At 36.8% G+C, this 23,212-nt stretch overlaps 5 protein-coding genes and 1 non-coding gene across 7 annotated transcripts; 3 read left to right on the top strand and 3 right to left on the bottom strand.

Moving 5' to 3' along the window:
• LOC18787563 lies at positions 167-3,389 on the bottom strand. Of its 2 annotated transcripts, none has more exons than XM_020558609.1 (6): positions 3,273-3,389; positions 1,723-2,433; positions 1,365-1,423; positions 1,102-1,230; positions 835-970; positions 167-698 (listed from the first exon to the last, which is right to left on the bottom strand). In XM_020558609.1, the coding sequence occupies exons 2-6, from the start codon at positions 2,425-2,427 to the stop codon at positions 381-383; spliced, it is 1,347 nt and encodes a 448-aa protein (XP_020414198.1). In that variant the 5' UTR covers positions 2,428-2,433; positions 3,273-3,389; the 3' UTR covers positions 167-380. The 2 variants fall into 2 exon arrangements, with proteins under 2 accessions (XP_020414198.1, XP_007218001.1); XM_007217939.2 differs by lacking the exon at positions 3,273-3,389 and adding an exon at positions 2,810-3,257.
• LOC18784798 (acyl-CoA thioesterase 2) lies at positions 4,299-10,491 on the top strand. The gene is made up of 17 exons (XM_007220966.2): positions 4,299-4,546; positions 4,651-4,743; positions 4,917-4,984; positions 5,065-5,146; positions 5,550-5,596; positions 5,851-5,976; positions 6,339-6,416; positions 7,082-7,169; positions 7,268-7,380; positions 7,745-7,807; positions 7,886-7,941; positions 8,875-8,979; positions 9,134-9,190; positions 9,519-9,620; positions 9,764-9,812; positions 9,893-9,961; positions 10,048-10,491. The coding sequence occupies exons 1-17, from the start codon at positions 4,531-4,533 to the stop codon at positions 10,120-10,122; spliced, it is 1,287 nt and encodes a 428-aa protein (XP_007221028.2). The 5' UTR covers positions 4,299-4,530; the 3' UTR covers positions 10,123-10,491.
• LOC18785734 (F-box/kelch-repeat protein SKIP4) lies at positions 14,074-16,822 on the top strand. The gene is made up of 3 exons (XM_007218126.2): positions 14,074-14,314; positions 15,308-15,800; positions 16,084-16,822. Exons 2-3 carry the CDS (start codon positions 15,319-15,321, stop codon positions 16,679-16,681), a joined length of 1,080 nt encoding a protein of 359 aa, XP_007218188.1. The 5' UTR covers positions 14,074-14,314; positions 15,308-15,318; the 3' UTR covers positions 16,682-16,822.
• On the top strand, positions 17,000-17,072 carry TRNAK-CUU. Its single transcript has one exon. It is a non-coding gene; the product is annotated as a tRNA-Lys (tRNA).
• Positions 17,907-19,159, bottom strand: LOC109947431 (LRR receptor-like serine/threonine-protein kinase GSO1). Its single transcript, XM_020557409.1, has one exon. It carries the CDS (start codon positions 19,157-19,159, stop codon positions 18,158-18,160), a length of 1,002 nt encoding a protein of 333 aa, XP_020412998.1. The 3' UTR covers positions 17,907-18,157.
• LOC18786456 (putative leucine-rich repeat receptor-like serine/threonine-protein kinase At2g24130) lies at positions 19,659-20,953 on the bottom strand. Its single transcript, XM_020557408.1, has 2 exons — positions 19,748-20,953; positions 19,659-19,664 (listed from the first exon to the last, which is right to left on the bottom strand). Exons 1-2 carry the CDS (start codon positions 20,951-20,953, stop codon positions 19,659-19,661), a joined length of 1,212 nt encoding a protein of 403 aa, XP_020412997.1.

The raw sequence follows: 23,212 nt of genomic DNA, 5'->3' as shown, positions 1-23,212 counted from the left end.
TTCTGGCCCCTGCCTCCCCCCGTAAGCAGTTTCTGGCCGGCTGCTGTTTCTGATCAGTAATGTTCTTCACAGAAATTTTATACACTATTGAATTTGCAATAAGAAAATTATTAAAAATGGTAGGTAGGAATCAAAGCATCTGTTCAAGGTAAGGCGCAGGAATCAATGACCACAAAATCATGAGCGGAAGATCTTATAATATAATCATTGGGATTTTTTCAGAATTGATGATGGCATGGCAGGCCAACGTTTTATGTACAGCTTCACTTCCATACACTGCCTCTCTTTCCCCTTCCCCACCATCAATCTAAAACACAATCATGAACCCCCAAGGAGGATGGTTCACAAGAATCAAAGAATTGATTTCATCGGCCAAGTTATTACTTCTTGAACACCATGTCACCAGACTCATCTACATCGAAAAGCCGCTCCACAAAGTCATCCCAGCTTTCTGTCCTCCTTTTTAATGATTCACAAGGAGTCTCCCCGTTTGATCTTCCAGAGTTCTCCCCCTCTTCCGTTTCAGTAAATGTAAATGTTCCATACGGTGAATCAGAGTAGGCGTGATGGATATCCAAAGCTATTGCTCTCCGAAGTGCTGCCTCGTACTCCAGGCTATGTTCACGGACAAGGGACTTTCTTCGCTCCATCCTCTGCTTTGCCGGAACTTCCATAGTTCTGTCTTCCTCGAGCATTAACTGACCTCATGGGAAAAATAATACATCATTACTAGAACAAGGATAGAATCTCAGATCTTGAAGCTTAAGCTAGGTGGGATTATCATTTAGAAACCTTGCAGAAATTCAAACTATAATGGAGGCTCTAAGGACTTACATCAAAAGCCTTTTGTGCTTCTCTCTCTATCCAGATTATGGCATGGTCAGAAGTAATATTGCAAGAAAGAACTATGTGCTCAAACCTCCCATCCACAGGCACTGCTGTTTTCACAACAGGCGGAAACCTTCCAAATCTGCAACCAGTAAGCTCCCAATGATTGACTGTAATTCAATATATTTCTCACCCAAAAGTTATCAACTTATTATACGATGCAGGTGCCATTTAAAATTTAACAACACAAACAACACATGGAAGTTGATATACCTGAAGGGCTTCCGCTCAATAATGTGATAGAGACGCCCGGGTGCATATAATCTCCTTGGATCTGTAAGCATATTCTCTTCCAGCGTGCACGTTTCCTTCAAGCACATTATGCAAAGTAGACATGGCAAACTGTGCAAATGAAGGAAAGCAACCTCACTTAGCATCTCTAGAAGATAATACAGGTACAATCTGAATTGTATCAGTATATATTGCATTGGGCTACTAAATGCAAGAAAGGTGACAAAAAACGTACTGTGTTTTACCAGAAAAGTGATTTGAATAAGTTGTCTAAAGCGGTTGTTGTCCGAGGTAAGAAATCATCCTGGTTCATTATAGCAACTACATTAGAACATTGAGGACCTATAATCATATCCATGTGCAAAAAGCATATATTATTTCCGGCCTGGTGAAGAACATTGACTCATTTCATGTGGCCAGCCTTATTTACTAATTGGTGGCAATTTTCCCCATCCGACATATTATATGTACAGTCCATGAAGGTTTTCTTTTCTTAACCATTCATGTTTCACTACATTATATCGATAAATTAAATCGTGTAAGCATTCGCCAATATACGTGGAACAAAGCACACAAGTTTAGAATCAAATGCGATAATCATACCTGAAGTACAATAGAATTGATAACATCTGCATATCTGACAGCCAGATTCAGTGACATACATCTAGAGGGGGCTGTAGCATAGCATCTAATCTTCTTCCTCTCAATATTTCCCAATTTTTTCAGATCCTGAAGTACCAACAATGTCAGCAATGCCACCACACCAGCCCCAAGTGAATGTCCAGTAAATGTCAGGGTATAATTTGCATACTTCATTACCAATTCCCTCAAAACTTCACACTCTGCATCAAACATCCACTCTGCTGCTTTCAATAGCCCATTGTGGACATAGCCACCATCAAATTTTGTCTGCCCAAGTTTGTTGTCAAGCATAACCGCATAATCACTTTCCTTGGCTAAATTGAGTCCCCTAACTACCAAGACTATATCAGAATGATCATGATCAAGATAGATCATGTAGGGAGGAACATGGCCAAAGGTTTCTTCGTAGTCTTTACGTAAGATTACCCAATCAGGATTAATGCCATAACCTCCGAGGGGTGCCCAAAGCGGGTTACGGAGATCTTCCTCATAGAGTGCTAGAATTAGGCGACAAAAACGAGGGACAGGCTCAAATTCTTCAGCAGTGGCCAGACCCCAGTTTTCACTTTCACGGCCTGCAGTGTAGAGGCATTTCAGCCACACCCAACGAGCACAGGCCAGACAGTATACAGACTCAAGGATAGGAATCCCACAGCAGATTGACATGGATGCCTATGAAGCAAAGCATGTAAACACACATCAAAAACTTGATGTGAAATCAAGAAAAAACAAAGCAAACAATTACTTTGGGCCCTCCGCCCAGCTCAATAGATACACATTTGGGAATGGATTAAACTGAATTATAAATGGAAAATAGGCGTTGAACACTATATTTGGGTGAAATTCTAGAATCTAGTTGAATTGCAGAGCAGATTAACAGAAATAGCTCTAGATATCAACTAAACAAACAAAACTAGGAACTAAGATAGAGATCTATAGTTCAAGGTTTTCAAAAAGATTATCTCTATATATCAAAGAAACATTCTTCATTAGAATACCAACAGCTAAACAGGCACTATATGGAAGAATTAAGTATCAGAGATATTACATGTATCAAAGCTCAAAGTGCCATGAGCTTGCACCTAAGCAGAAACATATGCAGAATCTGTAACTTTGCACAGAACAGAGTGGCAGCTAAAGAACAGCAGTCTCAGACCAATATGGATCAAATCCCATGAGTCAAAAGTTGTAACTGAACAAAACCCAGATTCTGAAAATTTGGAACAGGGAAAGGTTGAGAATGAACTACCACCATAAAGATCATTAATTAGCTAAAACCCAGGTTCTGAAAATATGTTTGTGGAAAGAAAATGGGGTTTCCTATAAACAAAAGGGGTTTAGTGGGGGCTTGGGAGAGGTGAAGTTCGAGTCTTCTGTTCTGTGCTAACTTTGGATTGGTGTTCCATGAGAAAGAATATAACATATATACATGCATCTATCTGTATAAATTTAAAAGAAAGACCCAAGGAGAAGAAAGAGATCTGCTCACTAAATTTGTGCTGAGGTCTTACCTGCAAGTCAAACTCATATCTTTTTGGGTTGCTTCAAGAATCTACTCACTAAAATGCTTTTATTCCACAAGGTTTTGTATGATCTTTAATCATTGTTTCTTCATTTGGTTTTATGTGCTTAATTTTATTCTAAAAGATGATTGGGCATTGGCTGATTAGGCTTTGAGCCTTGAAATTCAATGCCAGTTAAGTTGTTGGGTGAGACTCCATTTATATTGCTTGGCCCAACATTTTCAGAACATGGGCTTTATTCTGATTTGGACCCTTCCCTTGTGAACTCGAGAGCAGTGAGTCAAAACAAAACTTCAACGTCATAAAAATTGCAATAATTTGCAACCATTTAAATAAAGTTTTTATATATATTTATTTTGGGCCTCAAAGCAAGTAAGGGTTTTGACCAAAAACAAAGAAAAATGTCTTGTTATTGATAGATATTTTGTTTTGAATACAATTCGAACTCGAGTGTAGATTGAGGAGCATATTCACTCTAGCTTACTTAGTTAAACTCATATCTGCATTATTGATAGATTTATAATAATTGTAAAATGTATACAAAAACTCGTTGCATTTGAATGGAGAAAATAAATTTTGATTTTGGACAAAATGTTATTGTTGAGAAGAGGGATTCAATTAAGAAGAAATATTATTAGATTAAGAACTAGTTGGTAAGGTGAATTTAAATCAATATAATGATTGCTTTTTAAAAAATTCTCTTTTTTACACTACAAGATATAAAACATGATTATTGTCACTTCAAAAAAACTAATCATGTGAATGTTTTAAATTATTTTTTTGGAGTCAATAATAGTTTCCTAGTAATTTATTTATACTTTTCTCACACTCATTACTTGTTTATTATAAATGAAATAACTTTTTGTTATGCAAATATAAGAAAAAGTAATTTAGATGATGAACATATTACTGAAATTTTTTTACCACAAAAAAAAACATTTCTGAAATTGAGATTGTGTAAATTATAGAAGCTCATCATCACTGATACTTATGTCAGCCTCGAAAATAGCAAAACGGAATCCGGATCAGTCTGTTTTCTGGAAGCACCAACCTTTCTCTCCCGCGTAATTAAACACGTTTCTTTTTCTTCCCAACATTGGCCAAGGCACGTCAAGTCCAAACTTTTATCATACACCACGACGCACCAGATCCAAAAACCATCAATTCAACCATATAGTAGAGGCCTCTTTCTCTCTCATTTTCAGTTGAAACGATTGCAAGCACTTTAGCTTCACCAGTCACCACCATGGATTCCGAATCAGGTCTGTCGCGAAAGACCAAAATTCAAACCCTAATTTCAATTCTCTGTTTAGTTTCTGAGCTTGCTTCTCTGTGTTCGTTTGTCTGTTTGATTTGCATTTTGCAGTGATTGAGTTCCTGGGCTGCGTTCCTCTGCTTCAGAGGCTTCCCAGCTCTTCTCTCAAGAAAGTCGCCCGGCTCGTCATTTTGAAGCACTACGGTCAATTCTATTATCTAATTGCTTATTCTGCTGAATTTAAGCTTGGTTTCTATCGATAAATGTTTATACTTTATGTGCACATATACATATGTAATATTGGGTAATTGTGAATTCACTTGTTTGCATAGTTTTTGTAATGGTATTGAAGATTTTGAGCGTGTTTCTTTGTGCAGATAGTGGAGAGTATGTTGTTCGTGAAGGTGAAACCGGAGATGGGGTTTACTTCATATGGGATGGGGAGGTTAGTTTGAATGTGTCATTGCTTATTAGTTACTTATATTGGATCTTAGAGTGAGCTTATATTGTGGTTTTCTTACACAGGCTGAAGTTACTGGTTCAGTTAATGCTGATGAAGGAAATCGACCTGAGTTCAAATTGAAACGATACGATTATTTTGGTTATGGTGAGAACTGAGAACCTTTTTCTTTGAATGTAAGAAATTGGTTTACTTTCTGATTTTGGTTTTGGTGATGCTTACATGAAATGCGTCAACAATTTTTGTCTGTATAAGAATTGAGTTTCTTGGATCAGTCCCTGGCCTGCAGGGATTTCTTGATTTGAGATTGTCAGAGGGTATATGGAGTTGTTATCTTGGTGCATTTCTTAAGTTTAGGTGTCATGTTGTCATGAAACCAGACACATGTAATTGTCCCCATTTTCTTGAGACGAAGTCTTAGTTTGGTTGAGGATATAGATTATGTATCTTGTACTTAGGACGTTTGGCCAATGATTTGCAATAATCTAGCTGGGATTGTAATTGTCACCATCAATTATCAAGGAAGTATAATGCGAAGGTAATTTTGCAGGTTTTGCAGCATTGGAACATCAGGCTGATGTGATTGCTTTATCTAAGGTAGTTGAAACGTATATATATTAGTTTAGCTTTTTTATTTCTTTTATTTATTTTTATTAAGCTTTGGGTGCTTGGAGATGGAAATCTACCAGGCTGGGATTGAATAGTAGATTGGGCGGCAATTGTAGGGACTATTGCATTGTTTTTCTGTGGCAATTACATCTTTCTGGTTGCTCAAGCTCACAAGGTTTTCCTTTAAATATTTTTTTATGTATGCTAATAGTGGCTTTCTGATTTGTTGTTACTTATGGCAGTTGACATGCTTGGTGCTGCCCCATGAACACTGTTCTCTTCTGCAGCCAAAATCAATCTGGAATGCTGATAAAGCTCATGATACGTGCTCTCTTGTTGAGAATATTTTGCATTTGGAACCAATTGAAGTATGTTTCTTCGAAGTTTTTAAGAGAATACTCTTATTATCTTTTATATTTTCAGTTCAGTGCTATACTGCTGTCTAGGAGATTTGATATATTGATTGTTTAGTTATGATGTGATGCTTATAGTGCCAATTGTACAGTGCTATCTGACTTTAGTGATTGTAGATTTTTCTGCATGTCTAAGTCCACTATTATTTCTCTTCTGGATATGCCATATGTAAATTGATTCGGAACTTTGATTCTTTCTGCTTAGAAATATAGACTACTTAATATACGTTTCATGGTGCCTGTTGACAGTGGCATTCTTATGTGATTTTCTTTTATATTTTGATTGATAAGATTCTGTTCTCCTTTTGTTTTCAAAGGTAAACATATTTCAGGGGATTACTTTGCCAGATGCACCAAGATTCGGACAGGTTTTTGGAGGACAGTTAGTTGGACAGGCATGATTAAGTAACTTTTTCTCTTCCTCCTTAATATTTTTCTACTGGATGTTTCTCGATGAATGTATAGTAGATATGTTAAACGATATTGAAATAGTGTGATGAACTGTAGAACTTAAACTTGCATGCATGATCCTCCTAGTTCTGCCCCAAAAAGAAAAAATAAAAAAGGAAAGCACAAAAGAGTACATCCTTTCTAAGTGCACAAAGTTTAACTCCGCACTTGTTTGAAATTGATTGCTTATATTCACTTAACAATCTTCTACAGTGATTTATATTTGTTCAAATATTAATTTTTAGTTGTACAATAATTTTTTATTTAGATTTCAACTTGATTTTTTATAAAATAATTCAAATGTGCTTATGAAAATATTGATATGTTTACACACCCAGTTTCTACTTAATTCGACTTGATTTTTTTAAATAATGCAAAATTTGTTATAAACACAGTAAATGCAATGTTCTTTTTTTTCTTAAGTGAATGGCCATATTTGCTTTTCTCTAATTTCCTTGCGCTTCATAATAATATCTGCAACTCGAAATGATTGTTCTTTTATCCATATAGTTTTGAGTTCATTCAGGAACAAAAGTTGTATCATGGCTGGGAATTTATTTAGAAGCAGTTCCATAGCATACTTGTTTCTAATATATCCTATAAAATGCAGGCATTGGCTGCAGCAACGAAAACTGTTGATTGTCTTAAACTTGTCCATAGTTTGCATGCGCATTTTCTGCTTGTTGGGGATTTTAACAGTAAGGATATGAGCCTAATATCTGAGGATAAGAATCTTAAATGTGGAGGCGATATAAATATATTTAGAAAGCTTATGTCTGTAATATTGCTTTTGCAGCACCAATTATATATCAAGTTCACCGAGTACGTGATGGGAAGAGCTTTGCTACTCGAAGAGTGGACGCAATACAAAAAGGGATTAACATTTTCACGATACTGGCTTCATTTAAAGTATGTGTTTATTTAGTCAGTTTACAAATGATCAGAATTTTGTTTTTGGTCGAACAAATGATCAGATAAAAATCTTTTGAATACTACTTTCTTTGCTTGTCATTATATTTTGCATATCAAAATGGCTAGGAGGTCAAGTCTTGATCAAGATTTGTTTATCAGATTGCAAAAGGTCTTAAGAACCATGCCTTAATAATGGTATCCAGAGAGTCGATATGCCTGCTGAATGATGTTGTATAATAAATCTTGTGTCCTAATAATATTGTAAATTTGCTTATCTTGAATGTATGCTAAAGTGGTAGCTACGGTTGAACTGCTGCAAAGTTGCACGTTGGTTTTAAGATGGGTGAGATTTATTTTGTAGAAAGAAGAAGAAGGGTCTGTCCATCAGGAAGCAAAAATGCCATCCGTGCCTGATCCAGATACGGTAACATTTTCTAGCTTATTTATTAACAATTTTCCAGCTGATGTTGGCTGTAAATGTTGAACTCTTGATCCATAACAGCTTCTGTCAATGGAAGAATTACGTGAAAAACGTCTCCTTGATCCGCGTCTTCCAAGGTAATATATGTAGTTGCATTGTAGTTCTCTGCTATATGCAATCAAGCCTGTTCTAATTTTGCCTTGTAATTTATTCATTTGTTTTTTTCTTCTTTTTCCTTTCTGGGTATTGGGGAGTTCAGTTGGGATTTCTATTTAAACTATGTTTTTAGAGTATAGTTGAAACAGTCACATAGCTATGCATTTTACACTTTTAGCCTTCTGGAACAGAATATCCTGTCGGATACGGTAAAGGCTCTTCCCCCATTTGTATGACAAATTAGAGGGGATGGTTCATGGATCTGGACCTTTCATGGAACAGAACTTTCGTTGGGCGGAAACCATGGACAAAAAATGTCTTTCTCTGGACTGGCGCCTTCCATTTTGTATGAAATTGAATTTTCTCAAGTGGATGTGACATTTTCCTTTCTGAAAATTTAGTATCATTTGGATTTATTTTTGTTCCAAAGATATTGGCTTTGAACAGAACAGCCAGAGCATTCTGTTTAATGTTTTTGTAAATAAAAAAAATTCAGAAAAGTTGCTAGCTGTTTAACTTTTTGTATTAGGCTTCCTCCATTAGCACAAAATTTAGTGAACAACCATCTTAAGTTTTATGAAAGTGTAATTCAAGGGTTTTTGCTTTTGTTGGAGATTTTCTATAACTTCTGTGTAAAAGTTCTGATGCCAAAAAGCTATGTTGGTTGATAGCTGAAGGAAGAAATTGTTTGGTAAACATTTTATAAAAGCTGCTGTATGTAGTAGAAACTTTGTGCATAGTATTTCAAGAAATTTAATAATAAGTGTTGTGAAACTTTGTGCATAGTTTTACTAAATGATCAGAATGATCATCTATTTTTCACATCATCGTGATTTTCATTATATGTGAAGCTTTTGTTTTGTTGGATAATTGATATCTCAAATTTATATGATACTAATGATTACTTGATTCAGGATTTACCGAATCAAGGCAGCTGCAAAGAAATTTGTCCCTTGGCCTATAGAGATACGATTTTGTGAGCCTAGCAGCTCAACCAATCAGACTAAATCCCCACCAAGGTTTGCTTGCTTTACTGTGTTTCGTAATCTAAATTTTTATTGTGCCCTCAGTATGCTTCACACTATGTGAAGATGGATATTTATTTTTTGTTTCGTTGATTTACCAGTTTTGGTACTAAACTCTTTATCTAAGTAGAATTTAGTGACATTGCAGTTTGAGGTTCTGGTTTAGAGCAAAAGGAAAACTTTCAGATGATCAGGCTTTGCATAGGTATGCACCCATTTTATCAGTAAGCTAAGCTGATAGTTCTCTGTTTTTTTTTTGGGGTCAGTTATCGGGTTATTTATGTTTGTGAGTATCTAGCACATTTAGTAAATACATTCACAATGTAGCTCATTTTGGGCCTCCCTTTTGCCCTTTTTCATACATCCAAATGTAAGTAAAATTTCATGCAGCATTCAACATGGATTACTGATTATTGTTTTCCGATGTGGTGATTGTTTTGTATATGATTGATTTCTGTAGATATTCTATTGTTCATATTTCGATATCTGTATGTAGGTATATAATTGATTGTTGTTGTATGATTATTTTGCAGATGTGTTGTAGCATATGCTTCAGATTTGATATTTTCTGGTGTCAGTTTGAATCCCCATCGTAGAAGGGGAGTTAAGTCATCCCAAGTTAGTTTGGACCACGCGTAAGTCCTTTTCATATATGCAAGAGTGTGCAAGAGTCATAAATTGCATGGTGTCCCTTTTTTCTTCCATGCTGGTAGTGATTGAAAAATTCTTATTAAACATATATATATATATATATATATATATTTTCAATTTCTCTCAGGATGTGGTTTCACCGCCCAGTTAGAGCTGATGACTGGTTACTCTATGTGGTAAGTCTCAAAATCGATATTCTTTCTCACATCGTTTAGTTTTGTTAAAATGCTGATGCATGCATGCCTTCTTTTAACAGATAGTAAGTCCCATTGCCTATAATGCACGCGGATTTGTTTCAGGTCAAATGTTTAATAGAAATGGAGAGGTAAAAACTTTGCTGTTAGGTTTGTATTCATCCAAGCATTACTTGAGTGTGTGATGCACTAAAGTTATTGCATGTTTTGATGGCAGCTCATTGTTTCATTGACTCAAGAGTCCCTGAATAGGCCAATTAGACCAATTTCTGCTCCCACATCTAAGTTGTGAGCTGGTGTTGCAGTATATCATGGCACCTAAAAGCGTGAAACCGGCGATCGTGTCCCGGTGAACCAGTTTTAGTTCAGGTTCCGGGTTTCTGCACCGGGTTTTACAGCTAAATAGAATAATGGTATCATAGTATTTGTTATCAAAATGCTCGCAAGAAGTGTGTAATTTTAATTCTGTTAAGATGTAGCAGTTGCCCAGATTGCTGACATTGTCAGCCTCCAAACTGTAGTCCTTGGTCTAAGCATCATAAATTAACTAAAGAATGTTTTACCGTTTTATGAAGTGAAATTAAACATGTAATCGAATGTTTAAAAGTTTAAGTGAAGCAACCTCTTCAAATATTTTTTTTAATTTAAAATTTTATGATTACTCTTGTTTTGGATAGGTGGCTTGTGGTGGATGAATCTACTTCATTACATATCTGTATCAAACTAAAAGCCGAGGGGTGAGGAGAGAAAAAGTTTAGCAGAGCATCCGGTCCTTGTCGGAAATCGGATTATGTCCATTTTCAAGTAGTTTCTCATGTACATGCTTTGATGATGGCTTTGCCTCATCTTCAAAATATATGACCAGTTTGTTGACGACATTAAGATTTCTTAAAAGACAATATAAATTAAAGATTTCTATACACTATCAATTTATTGACGACATTAAGATTTCTTAAAAACAAATCTCCTCATTCACAATATATATTTTTTAGTTTTAGAAAAAAAAGTTCTTCATTAAGCTCGGATTATCTATCTTACTTTTATTTGGTGCAAAATGTATGCTAGCTCCGTTTAAATATTTTTCTAATGTGAAGCTTTAAATTCTAAACTTTCACCCAATTTCTACAAGATTATTATTATTATTTTAACACATTATTATTTTTTAAGTGGTTAGCCGAGTATGGCAGATAAAATATGAATGAGAAATTTGCATAAATACCACTTGAACTTTTAGGTAAGTGCGTCATTACCACCTGAATTTTTAATTTTTATTTTCAACCACCTGAATTTTTTAAGTGTTGCAGTTCACCACTTATGTCTAACCCTGTTAAAATTTCCATTAAGTTTTAAGGGTATTTTTGTATGTTCCATATAACTAAAAATAAAATTTAAAAAAAAGGAAAGAAAGATGTCATTACTGCTAATCCACCCTATGCATCAGCGTTCAACCAAAATTTATTTTGGAACACATCACTAGCAGCCACCCCCTCGCTTTTCACCCCCCTCCCATTCCACAATGTATGATTCTCCTTCTTTATTATTTGCATAATAATAGGAATATACCTTCTTTTCTTTCTTTTTTTACACAAAATAATAGGAATACACTTGAGCAATGTATGACGATGAAGAAGTTTATAAGATAGAAAATTTAAACACTTCTCTTCCACTTAATATCAGATTGCCATAGTCCTATCATTAAATCTTTTGCCTTCCTACGTTTCTTGGCTTGTCGTTCAATTCAATGAAAGTTTTTATTTTGAAAAATAAAAATAAAAATCAAATTGCAATTACTCTCTCTTCCCCTATATCTAGCGAATTCACAAAATTTAACATTAACGACTAAAACTTGAATTTTATAACTTCATCACAATTTTGGGAAGGAATCAGTTTTTTTCTATTACATACTGTAAGGGTCTTTTTCTTCCGGCAGTTACAAATGGGCTGGGCCGCCGTAAAAGGGAAATTGCTGAAATTACCCCCTGTGTCTGAGTCTAAAATCAAGCCCCAAAAGTGCTTCGAAAGGGCAGTAGAGCCTTAGGAAGCGTTCTGGTTACCTTCACCAACTAAAACAACAGTAACTTACAGATGATTTCTTGATGCTTACAGATAAATTTTCTAGCTTTGCACGAGAGGCTTGTGGCATGGAAGCAAAATCAGCATGAGATTAGTACCAAATAGGAAAATATGCCTTTCTAGGGAGAAAATGGGAGTGTTAAGGTGAGGAAGAAGAGGTTTGCAAGCAAATTTGGCTGAGAAGAGAGAAAGAAAGAACCATGTTCTTCCGGCAGCTTGACAGAAATTCTGTCAGATGTGAAAATGGTCTGCCAGAAGAAGAAAATGGAGAAAAAGGGTGAATAGTGCACGAGATTGCTGGGTTTTTACAGACAAGAGAGGAAGCTTGCTCTCTGGATATGGCTTTTTTTGGCTAATGATGAAGTAGTGGGGTGCTAGGTAGTTTCCGGCAACTCGACGAAAACTTTGTTAAGCTTTAGAAAAGTTTACCAAAAGGAAAAATGGGAAGAGATGGAAGGATGAGCTCAAAATTGCAGATGTTTCAGAGGTGATAGATAAAGCTTGCTCTCCATATGTGTGTTGTGATGATGGGTAGGAAATGCCTTTTTTTATAGGCGCTGGAAGCTATCATTTTCTAAGAAACCCTAATGGTTTCTATCTAATTTGGCCAAGTCTTTCCATTCCTTTCTCGTATCATCCCTTCAATCATCCTATTTTGGTGTAATTTCCTCTCCCATTTACACAAAATCAGGGATTTTTGGGAGCTCAAAGCCCCTTTCTCGTAGTTGCCTCAATGGAGAATCCCCATTTTCAGCCATCTTTCTTCCTTCTTTTCTCCCCTCTTCCAAGGCTAGGTTTGATGAGGGAAAGAAATGGGTATGTACACTAGTTTGAAGGGTGTTTTGCTCAAGTATCCCTTGGTTTTTTGGATGTTTTTGCTTGAAACTTGTTCCCTCCCATGTGCTGGAGCTTCCCAGCAGCTTACACACATAGATATTTTAGCTTTCATCGTGGCTTTTGTTTTCAGCTAGGTGCTGGAGATTTTGCAGATATTTTCTTGAGTTGTTTGGGCCTTCTAGGACAATAAGTTGGTTTATCAAGTGAATGGGCTAACTTCATCAATTGTTGGGCTATTTTGGTTGAGTTAATAGACTATTTTGGTTGAAGTAATGGGCTATTTTTCGCTCTTTGTGCTCACCCACATATTTGGGCCTAAGAAATGGGCATGAGTTCCGGGGCTCCCAAGCAACCCCGGGACTTCCATTTCTCGGCCCATTAATGGGCCTCATGTCAACTTATTACCATCCATACCACAACCGACTCAAGCAAGCCCAGGGCATCTTGAGTGGCTTGGGCCCACTTAAACTTGTAGCGTGGAGTGTTGCTTATTTGCTTGGCGTGACATGTGTGCAATTGCATATGATGAACTTTCACGTGCCCAAATCGGATTTCTTCTCGATAAGGTATTGCATTGGGCCGAGAATTTACTTGGGCCAAACCGTGAATTTTTTGAGCCTCAACACATACTAGTCTTGCTAAATATCCCAAAAAGTTCATAAACATCTGCCATTAGCAAACAAGTTCTAAAACAAGTGCAGTCTTCATAATGGACATGCCTCTAATAAACTACAAGTTAATAAAAAAAAAACATAAAAATAACTAAGCAGTTAAGCTCTTTATGATCTCCAAATATTTGTATTCTTAGCTGTAGACTTAAGCCTAAATTTTCTTGTTGTGTGGGTTGTCACAAAAGAAATGGGTTGTGATTCCATTAGCAAGCTAGAGTTTTGTTGGTCTATAGTTGTATTTGCAATTCAATTTCAACACCCATGTCAAGATTCCAAAAGACAGAGATATATAGAGTACGGTAGGGTAGGGGTTGGGGAAGGTGTGGTATAATTAGGTTAACTTTATATATAAAAAATTCTGTTTTTTACATTTATTTTTAATTATAAGGAACATATGAAATATCTTTAACATAAATTTTAATGGAGTTAGACATAGGTGGTGAATTGCATAACTTTACAAAGTTCATAAAAATAAACATTAAAAGTTCATGTCGTAATAGCGCACATGCCTAAAAGTTTAGATGGTATTTAAACAAAGTTCCCAATATGAATAAACAAATAAATTATATTTTATTCTACCATGTTCCAGAAACGACGAGTCGTCTGCATTTTTGCACTATTTCTTTCCTTTTAGTTATTTTTTTTGTTGGATTCTTCCCTTTTAGTTTAAACTTACCAAGAATTAGGTAAGCTTCGACCAAAAAAGATAAAAAAAAGAGTAAGCTTTCTATTAATTAAGAAAAACAGAGCTTAATCAGAAAGGTTTTGTAATTAATTATTATATAACTTGACGTGTTCTTCAGCTCTTGAGCCATTCTCAGGTTCATGTTGAATCAATTGGAGGTCAAGAAGAATGTGGTTCCAGTAACCAATCAATCAAAACCCCATTTCTGAGACTCACAGGTCAGTTTCCGCCAGATCGTTTCTTTTTTTGTCTTCTTATCAAATATGTTTTCTTTCTCTTGCGAACGGTGATTTATCGATTCGGTCAAATTAGGGTTTCAATTCAACTCGTTAGGTTTGGTATTTGATCCACTTGGTTGCTGTGAAAAAAAAAAAGTTTCTAAAAATAAAATCGAATTGAAATTGTTTCCTGACAATTGGTATGAATTTGCTTTTGAATTTTATTGGGTTTGAAGAAACTTCTGGGTTCTATATATTTCCGGGGATCGAAGACATAGCTTCGGTGACAAATGGCCATTCTGTGAATAACTTAAATGGGAAACTGGTATGAAGAACAAGAGAAATGAAAGAGAGAATGTTTCCCGAACTGTGTGACTTGGAATTGGATTTTTGGTCTTGTTGCTATTGCCTATTTTTTCGAATTGTGGCTTTTTAGTAGTGTACTGAGTGTTTAAGTTAATGTGGATTTGAAGAGTTCTGCTGCTACTAGTGAGGAAAAGAGAAACTTGAACTTCAATTTCAATTTCTTTAAGGGCTTTATTTATTCAGAACTTACATTGAGGTGAAAATATGGTAATTACATGCAATGCTATATGCTAAGCTACTAGATTGGCGAAACATATAAGTTCTTCCATTCCATAAAATTATAAAAGAATAAATGCAAGGTTAGAGAAAGAATGCCTCATCCAGAGGGGGAGGGGGGAGGAAATGTTTTGGCGGTGTTTGATTTGCAGATGGTAAGGGTAAATTTCAAATAGATTCTCCAAAATTAATCAGCTGTAGAAAAACCTATTGAAATTGCAAGCTTTATTGGTGGAAAGGGAAAGTTTGGTGTCCCCAGCTCTAGTCTTGGCGTCATAGCTGAAGGTGTAAGCTGGCTTGCATATTACTAAGATTGAGAAAGTGAATCCATTGTTCAACATACAAGCTGCTTGTTGGCTTATATCAGTCTTACTTATCTAAAATCCTTATGGTTCCATTTTAATTTTTCAGGCGACATTAGAATGGACCAGCCAGGTGTTGTATCAGAGGGGATCAGTCAAATGGAACTGAGCCAACAGTTTCTTATATCTGGCCTTCCAGATGACATTGCTCTCTTTTGCCTGGCTAGGGTTCCCCGGAAGTATCATGGACTCCTAAAGTGTGTTTCAAAAAGATGGAGAGACTTAGTGTGTAGTGAAGAGTGGCATTCTTACCGTCAAAAGCATAAATTTGATGAGACTTGGATCTACGCTTTGTGTCGAGACAAGTTGGACCGACTTTGCTGTTATGTGTTGGATCCCAACTCATCAAGAAGGTCATGGAAGCTTGTTCATGGACTTCCGTCTTGCGTCTTGAAGAGAAAAGGCATGGGTTTTGAAGTGCTGGGAAACAAAGTTTACCTGTTGGGTGGTTGTGGTTGGTGTGAAGATGCTACTGGCGAGGTCTACTGTTATGACGCTTCCCTGAACGCTTGGAGTGAAGCTTCTCCATTATCCACTGCTAGGTAATACTTCTCACTTGTACTTTCTGTAGAGCTTTGCATGGGTTAAAGCTGGAATAATTTCTCCCAGGTTCAAATATATCACATTATCTGCTGAGAGAACACTATATTTCATGCAATGCTAAAGATTGGCGATTTCGTCTTTTGACCTGTCAGAGCATATAGATTTCTCATTATTGAATGCTGTTGTGATGAATAAAGTTTCTTTTGTCTTGCAAATTAGTTCGCTTTTCGTTATTATTTATAATTGTAAAGAGCCTTTGACTTATTGGATTTGTGCATGCAGGTGCTATTTCGCCTGTGAAGTATTGGATGGAAAAATATATTCCATTGGCGGTTTAGGTTCAAATTCAAGTGATCCACATTCTTGGGACATCTATGACCCTTGCACCAATAGTTGGAAATTTCACGCTGACCCAAACATTGTCCCTGAAATTGAGGATTCTGTGGTCATGGATGGGAAGATCTACATTCACTGCGGGACTTCTGCTGTAACTTCTCATGTGTACGCTGTTGTTTATGAACCATCAAGTGGCACATGGCAGCATGCAGATGCCGACATGGTTGCCGGCTGGCGGGGTCCAGCAGTTGTCGTAGATGGGACCCTCTATGTGTTGGATCAGAGTTCAGGAACCAGGCTGATGATGTGGCAAAAGGAGTCTAGGGAGTGGATTCCTGTTGGGAGGCTGTCATCCTTGCTCACCAGGCCGCCCTGTCAACTTGTAGCTATTGGGAAGAAATTTTACGTTGTAGGAAAGGGGCTTAGCACAGTCATGTTTGATGTTGAGAATGCAGGGAATATGGAAGGGGTGATGGTTAGTTCTTCAATACCTAAATTGAATTCTGATGATGATGTAATCAGCTGTAAATGTTTATCAATTTGATTTGAAATTATTGTTGCCGAAGGAGTCTTGGAAAACTACCATTGTATAATATCTTGAGTGTACATGCTTGGATGTATTTGGATGTCTCATAAACATGAAATTATTTATAAGATTTGTTGGTTTACCATTTTTGATTAAAAATGTATAAGCTATGAAGCTTTATAACACTTGCACCGCTAGACATCCCCAAGGGTTTGAACTCAACGTGATTGTTTGTGGCGTTGTGGAAAGATTTGTGTATTTGTCTCGAGGCTTGAAGTAAATATACAGCCCGTGTATTTACTATATATACCTCCTGAGACATGAAGTAAGCCTGTAGCCCGTCTAGCTCAGTTGGTAGAGCGCAAGGCTCTTAACCTTGTGGTCGTGGGTTCGAGCCCCACGGTGGGCGCTTACAAATACTTTTTTTTATTTCAATTTATCCAGAGAAGAGAACCTTTACAAAAATAAAAAATAAAAAAAATAAATTTTTTAAAACATACTTCCAACCAGATGCTATGCTGTAATGATATGTTGATATTGTGTGGCCATCAAGAAAAGTACTAGCTATACGACAAGAAAGTCACACATCGAAGGGAGACATATGCCTAAGTTTAATTTTGCAGTAGTGTCCTGTATACAACCCTAATTCCATATTCAAAGGCCTTCTCACATGCAAGAGAATCTCACAAATCTCATTAGCTTCTCTCAAATTAAAAATCAGGTGAACAAGTTATGCTGGGGATCCATATAAGGGTTTATTTGATCAATTTCTCTTTTGTTCTGTTTTAAGACAAGTATTTTCTTTCTTACATAGACGAAAGATAATGTTAGTAAAGTGCCTTTACCAGATTGACAACCTTTCATTTATGTGATTGAATCACTTCACTCAAATTATTCCATTTTTTATTCATACAAGCAATACAGTAAAAGGCATTTAAGCGTCTACATTTCCTACATTCAGATAACATGCTCGAATCAGAAAAAACCATGAGGTACACAAGAATATCATACCAAATACTTCATGGGTGAAGTTCCCATTAAGTTCCTACAAATAACGGTATAACTCATTTACTATAAAAATAAATGGTTCCTTTATTTCAGTGAGATCCCTTATCATCATCACTCAAGTACTCGAAAGCTAGTACAAATAGTAATCCTTCGTCTCGTCCATCTTCAAATGAAAGGAAAGCATGTCGTCTCAAAAGTGCCTGCACTAAAGATGAAGGTAAACGACCTATAAGATTGAAAAAAAATAAATCACATAAACCAAATTAGTCACTGTGACTGACTGAGTATGATTATAACCAGTGAACAAAATCATGCATGCATGTTCCTCTTATATAGCAAAAGAAAGAAAGTTCATGTTTCCTTTTAAAAAAAAAAAAAATTATGTTATGTAGTATCTGCATGCATTTCAAAAATAGTATGTGAGAGAGATAGTAGTAATTACCATTTATGTAGTATTTGGCATCCTTTGCTTGATGATTTCTGCCTTCACGTATAGTCAATCTGTGAAACAAGTCCAGAAATTGAAGTATGTATATCTGCATGACCTGTTGAATAGAAGAGTGCCACAAAAAATCCAACAGGGAACCCAAGCCCCAAGCTGATGTAAAATCCTTGCGTTATGAGCCCATCTTTATCGTCTTGTTGATTCACCAACACAGTTTGTCCTGGACCTGCTTCCTCCTCATCGCATGTCCGTAGGAGTGGTAGTCCACAAAGTAGAGGATTTCCACCATAAGAAGATGGACCAAAGCTTTGAAGCTGGGTGCCTATTGGAATTTTACCAGACAAGTCGTTTTCTGACAAGTCCAAGTAGCCAATACGATCTATCCGAGATAGACTGTTTGGAATTCTGCCATTAATCTGGTTTCTTGATAAATCAAGGAAATCTAACTCCTGCAACATTCCAATTCTTGGAGGTATTTGACCTGTTAATTGGTTTCTCGACAGGTTTAAAGAAACCAAACCAACAAGATCAGTGATTTCACTAGGAATCTCCCCAGTCAACTTATTGCTTGAGAGATCAATGCTCTTTACAAGTCCCAGAGTACTTTTGTATTTAGACCTTACCCCTTTCCATGTTAAAGATGCTTCCTCCTCATAATTCCAAGTATAACCTACTTCTCCCAGCTTAGCCGAATATGAATTTTGGATAATTCGACTTGAATTTCCTTTCTGAGCCAAAACAGTCAAATTGAGACATTTGGGTATAGTTCCAGAGATGTTGTTCATCGACAAATCCAAAATTTGAACGTTTGTCAGATGGCATAATTGGGGCGGGATGCTTCCATAGAACTGATTACCTCGAAGGATTAAGATAGTCAAATTTGGAAGACTAGCTCCTAACCATTCAGGTATTGAGCATGATAAGTTATTTTCCCCAAGATCAAAAAGTGTCAACTTTGTACAATTCTTCAATTGTGAAGGCAACTCTCCCACAAATCTGTTGTTACTTAGTCTTAGTGTCTTGATACAAAACAAGTGCCCCATCGTGGTGGGAATTTTTCCAAATAAATAGTTATTGCTCAAATCAAGGAAGACTAATTTTTTAAAATGGATCCAACAATCAGGAAGTTCTCCAGATACATGATTGCTTGAGAGATCAAGAAAGGTTAAATTACTATCCTTGGTTGCACACAAAAAAGAAGCTGCCCCTGAAAAGTTATTATGGGAGAGATCTAGAACTGAAGCTTTTGATAGAATTGAAGGGATTGGACCCTGCAATTGATTCCAACTCAAATTTAGGCTCGGTGCAAACTCCAATGTAATAATTCCAACTGTTCCTCTCAATTGATTGTGAGAGATATCCATAATCTCTAATTTTTGTGACAAATCCCAAAACCAACTTGGAATGGTATCAGAAATTCCAGCATCAGAAATATCAAGCCATGTATAATTTTTTTGAGTTTGAAGCCATTTTGGGAAAGACGACGGCCACATCTTACAGGACTTCAAGGATATGGCTCGCAATTGGAAGGGAGGAATCCAATCAAAACTGAAGTTTAAAAGTAGTGAGTTAGATGATAAACTCAAATAACTTAATTTAGAGAGTTTTGAAAAATGAGTTTCTGAAATCACTCCTTCCAAAGAATTCCAACCAAAACCAATAGTCTCCAGTTTGGACATCTGTCCAATATTTTCAGGTATTCTTCCACTTAAGTTATTTTTCTCAAGAAACAAGCTTTTCAATGATAAGAAGTTCGTAAGATCAGGCAATGAACCCGAAATGTCATGATTATGAGAGATATCCAAACTCTCCAATGTCTTTTGAGCGCATTTGGACAATGTTTCAACAAAGTCTGAAAGTTGTCCAGTAAGACTATTACCCCAAAGGTCCAACTCTCGCAGCCTACATAACTTGGCAAAGGAATTCGGGATCCCTCCTTCAAGTTGGCTACGATGGAGACTAAGATGTGCAAGAGAGCTCATGTTTCCAAAAGATGCAGGAATTGAGGAACCTCTGAATTTGTTCCAAGAGAGATCAAGATAAACAAGGTTGGTATGAGTACCGGACAACCATTGGAAGATTGAAGAGTTGAGATTGTTGCTGGAGAGATCGACATGAACAAGAGAGTTAGAAGAATTCATGAGAGAAACAGAGGATATAATTGGAGGAGGAAGTTTACAGGCCGATAATATCAACTTTCTTAGTTTAGGAAGCATATTAACTGCTTCCAGCCAACCAACAACATCACTGAGATTAGTGAAACTTAGGTCCAAGTGTTTCAGACCTGAAATATTAGGGAGCCAATTGAGGTTTTTTGCGTGAATAGAGTTCACAGTGCGTATACCACCATATCCATAAGAGCTGAGATCGAGATATTGCAAGTGTGTAAGGTTTCCAAGTTGGTTTGGAATTTGACCTCCAAAATTAGCAGAAGAGAGGTCGAGGTGTCTTAAATTGCTCAGAGATCCAATGAAATCTGGAATTTTGCTCCCACTGAAATTATTGAAACTAAGGTCCAAATACTCCAAATGCTGCAACTTAACGAGTTCAGGACTAATCTTACCTCGCAAGGATTGGTCTTCAAGATCAAGCTTAACAACATGGCCAGTTTGGTTGCTGCTACAGTAGACTCCTTCCCATTGGCAACAATTTTTGTTTTGGGCTTCTCTTCCCCATGAAAGGAGGCGATCGCCGTCGTCACCCACGAGGCCTTGTTTGAATGCAAGGAGTGCTTGCCTGTCCCTCTCGCTACATCCAATGCAAGGACTGCTCATGTGTAGTAAAAGCACCACCACAATTGCATAGAGGAGTTTGAAGCAGCACCTTGCTTCAACCATGTTAGCTACACTCATGATCAAGACGAACAAGGGAAACTCTTTAGGAAAAAGATAAAGCACAACCAAAGTAAGCATACATGCAAAACTGGTGAAGTACATATATATGCTTGTATGATATGTCAAGATTGGCGAATGGTTGACTTGACTCTTTATCCTAAAACAGAATTCTGACAATTTATTTTTTTAATGATTATTTTGGCTAAATTTTTTTCATTGACCAAATTAAAATTTCGTGTAAAATCTAATAACCAAAAAAATATTTAACCTTTTTTTGTTTTTTATTTTTTGTTTTAAAATTCTACTCGATTGTGGTTTGCGTTGTAGTGTGGTTACTTGTAAATCTCAATTTATCATGGTAACAATTTCCGAGTTCCAACTTGTTATTAATAGCGATATTTATGGTGGTTACCATAACCTAAACTCGTGTATAATAATTCTACTAAACCACATGGTTGACACAGGCAATTCACCAAACATGGGTGAGTCTTTAGCAAACTCACTTTCCACCTAGTAAACTACTACATTTCCAAATTCACCGAGGCATAGAAATCAGAAAAGCCCCTTTGTTTAGCCTAAAAAAGAATTCTGCCAAAAACACGTTTTTCACAAGTGAAAGTGTGAACTCTTGAATTCGAGATGAATATATTGCCTCAGATTATCACATTTAGTGCATCCATGATTAATTCTGCTACCACAATAAGCATTCAGTCAAAAGAGTCCAGTCTGTCGGGCGATGTGGCATTAAATGATGGTTGAAATTGAAGACAATTTTGGTCTTATTTGCTCTTGCCGAAAAGAGCATTGTTTTCCGAAAAGAGCATTGTTTTCACATTGAGCCAACTGTCTATTTACGGGCAGATTGATGTGAAAGACGAGCATGCAAGAGATGAAACACGGTTGCATGAGAGATTATCCGAGAGCAAAGCAAGAGATAAGAAATAAAAAAAGTTCTTGTTTTTATGTTGATTTAACTCAATGTATTTTGTACTGTTATTATTCTCATAGTGAATTCTGTCTAAATACGTATATACACATGATTATGTCAAACCTCTTCAATCTCTCGCGCATTAGTATTTTTACTCTTTGTTTATTTTATTTTGTTTAATTGTGATTTGCGTTGTGTGGTGTAGTCATTTATGAATCTTGGTTTAACACAGTGTTTAAGCCTGGTCGAAGTCTGACTATGCGTCACGAAAAACCAATAGGCCAAACTCCAAATTGAAGGCTCAAGGTGCCTAATGGCGAAATCGAAACAAAAAGGTCGGACTTAGGGGTCATCATGCACCCTATGTCGTTTAATCTTCAATAAAGTCTATAGCTTAAGATGCACGATGTTCCACCATAATTCAAACTAAGAACTTAGAAGTCGAAACCCAACTTCCAACAACGGGTTGAAAACATATGACTTTCAAAGTCGGAACATCTGGAACTTCTGAAGTGAATCAAGGTCTTCGATCAGCCAAGATCAAGGTGTATGATCAGCCAAGGTCAAGTTCTCCGATCAGCCAAGATCAAGGCCTCTAATCAGCCAAGGTCAAAGTCATCTTATCAACCAAGATCAAGTCTTCTGATAAGCCAAGGTCAAGTCCTCTGATCAGCCAAGGTCAAGTCCTCTGATCAGCCAAGATCAAGGTGTCTGATCAGCCAAGGTCAAAGTCATCTTATCAACCAAGATCAAGTCTTCTGATCAGCCAAGGTCAAGTCATCTGATCAGCCAAGGTCAAGTCCTCTGATCAGCCAAGATCAAGTCCTCTGATCAGCCAAGGTCAAGTCATATGATCAGCCAAGGTCAAGTCTTCTGATCAGTCAAGGTCAAGTCTTCCGATCAGCCAAGATCAAGGTATTTAATCAGCCGAGATCAAGGCCTTCGATCAGCCGAATCGAACCCAACTCCAAGTCCGGTCAAGCAATTCCATGTCACGAACATCAGTGGGTGTTTTAACCAAGATCAGAATTTCAGAAGTTACAATGTCTCACCAGATGTCAAGCTAAAGTCTTGGAGGTCTAAGCCCAAGCCACATATGAGAACCTAAGATTTTCGGAGGATTGCATGCACGTGATGGAGGCTTCATAAGAAAGGAAATCAAGGAGATTGACGACAATCCGGAGTATTCCAAAAGAAGAGAGAATCAAGCATTCAGAAGGTCTTTATCATTGTGATCCCACAGATTTGAAGTTTCACTAGGAAAAATTTTGAATGAAGTTGACTTTTGGCCATTTAATGGCCAACCCATGGGCTGACGGATGCCTCTATATAAA

Source organism: Prunus persica, chromosome G2 (genome assembly GCF_000346465.2).
Source record: "Prunus persica cultivar Lovell chromosome G2, Prunus_persica_NCBIv2, whole genome shotgun sequence".
In the NCBI taxonomy this organism is placed as follows: Eukaryota; Viridiplantae; Streptophyta; class Magnoliopsida; order Rosales; family Rosaceae; genus Prunus; species Prunus persica.
Note: the sequence above shows the minus strand (reverse complement) of the source record. Positions and strands in the feature narration are given on the sequence as shown.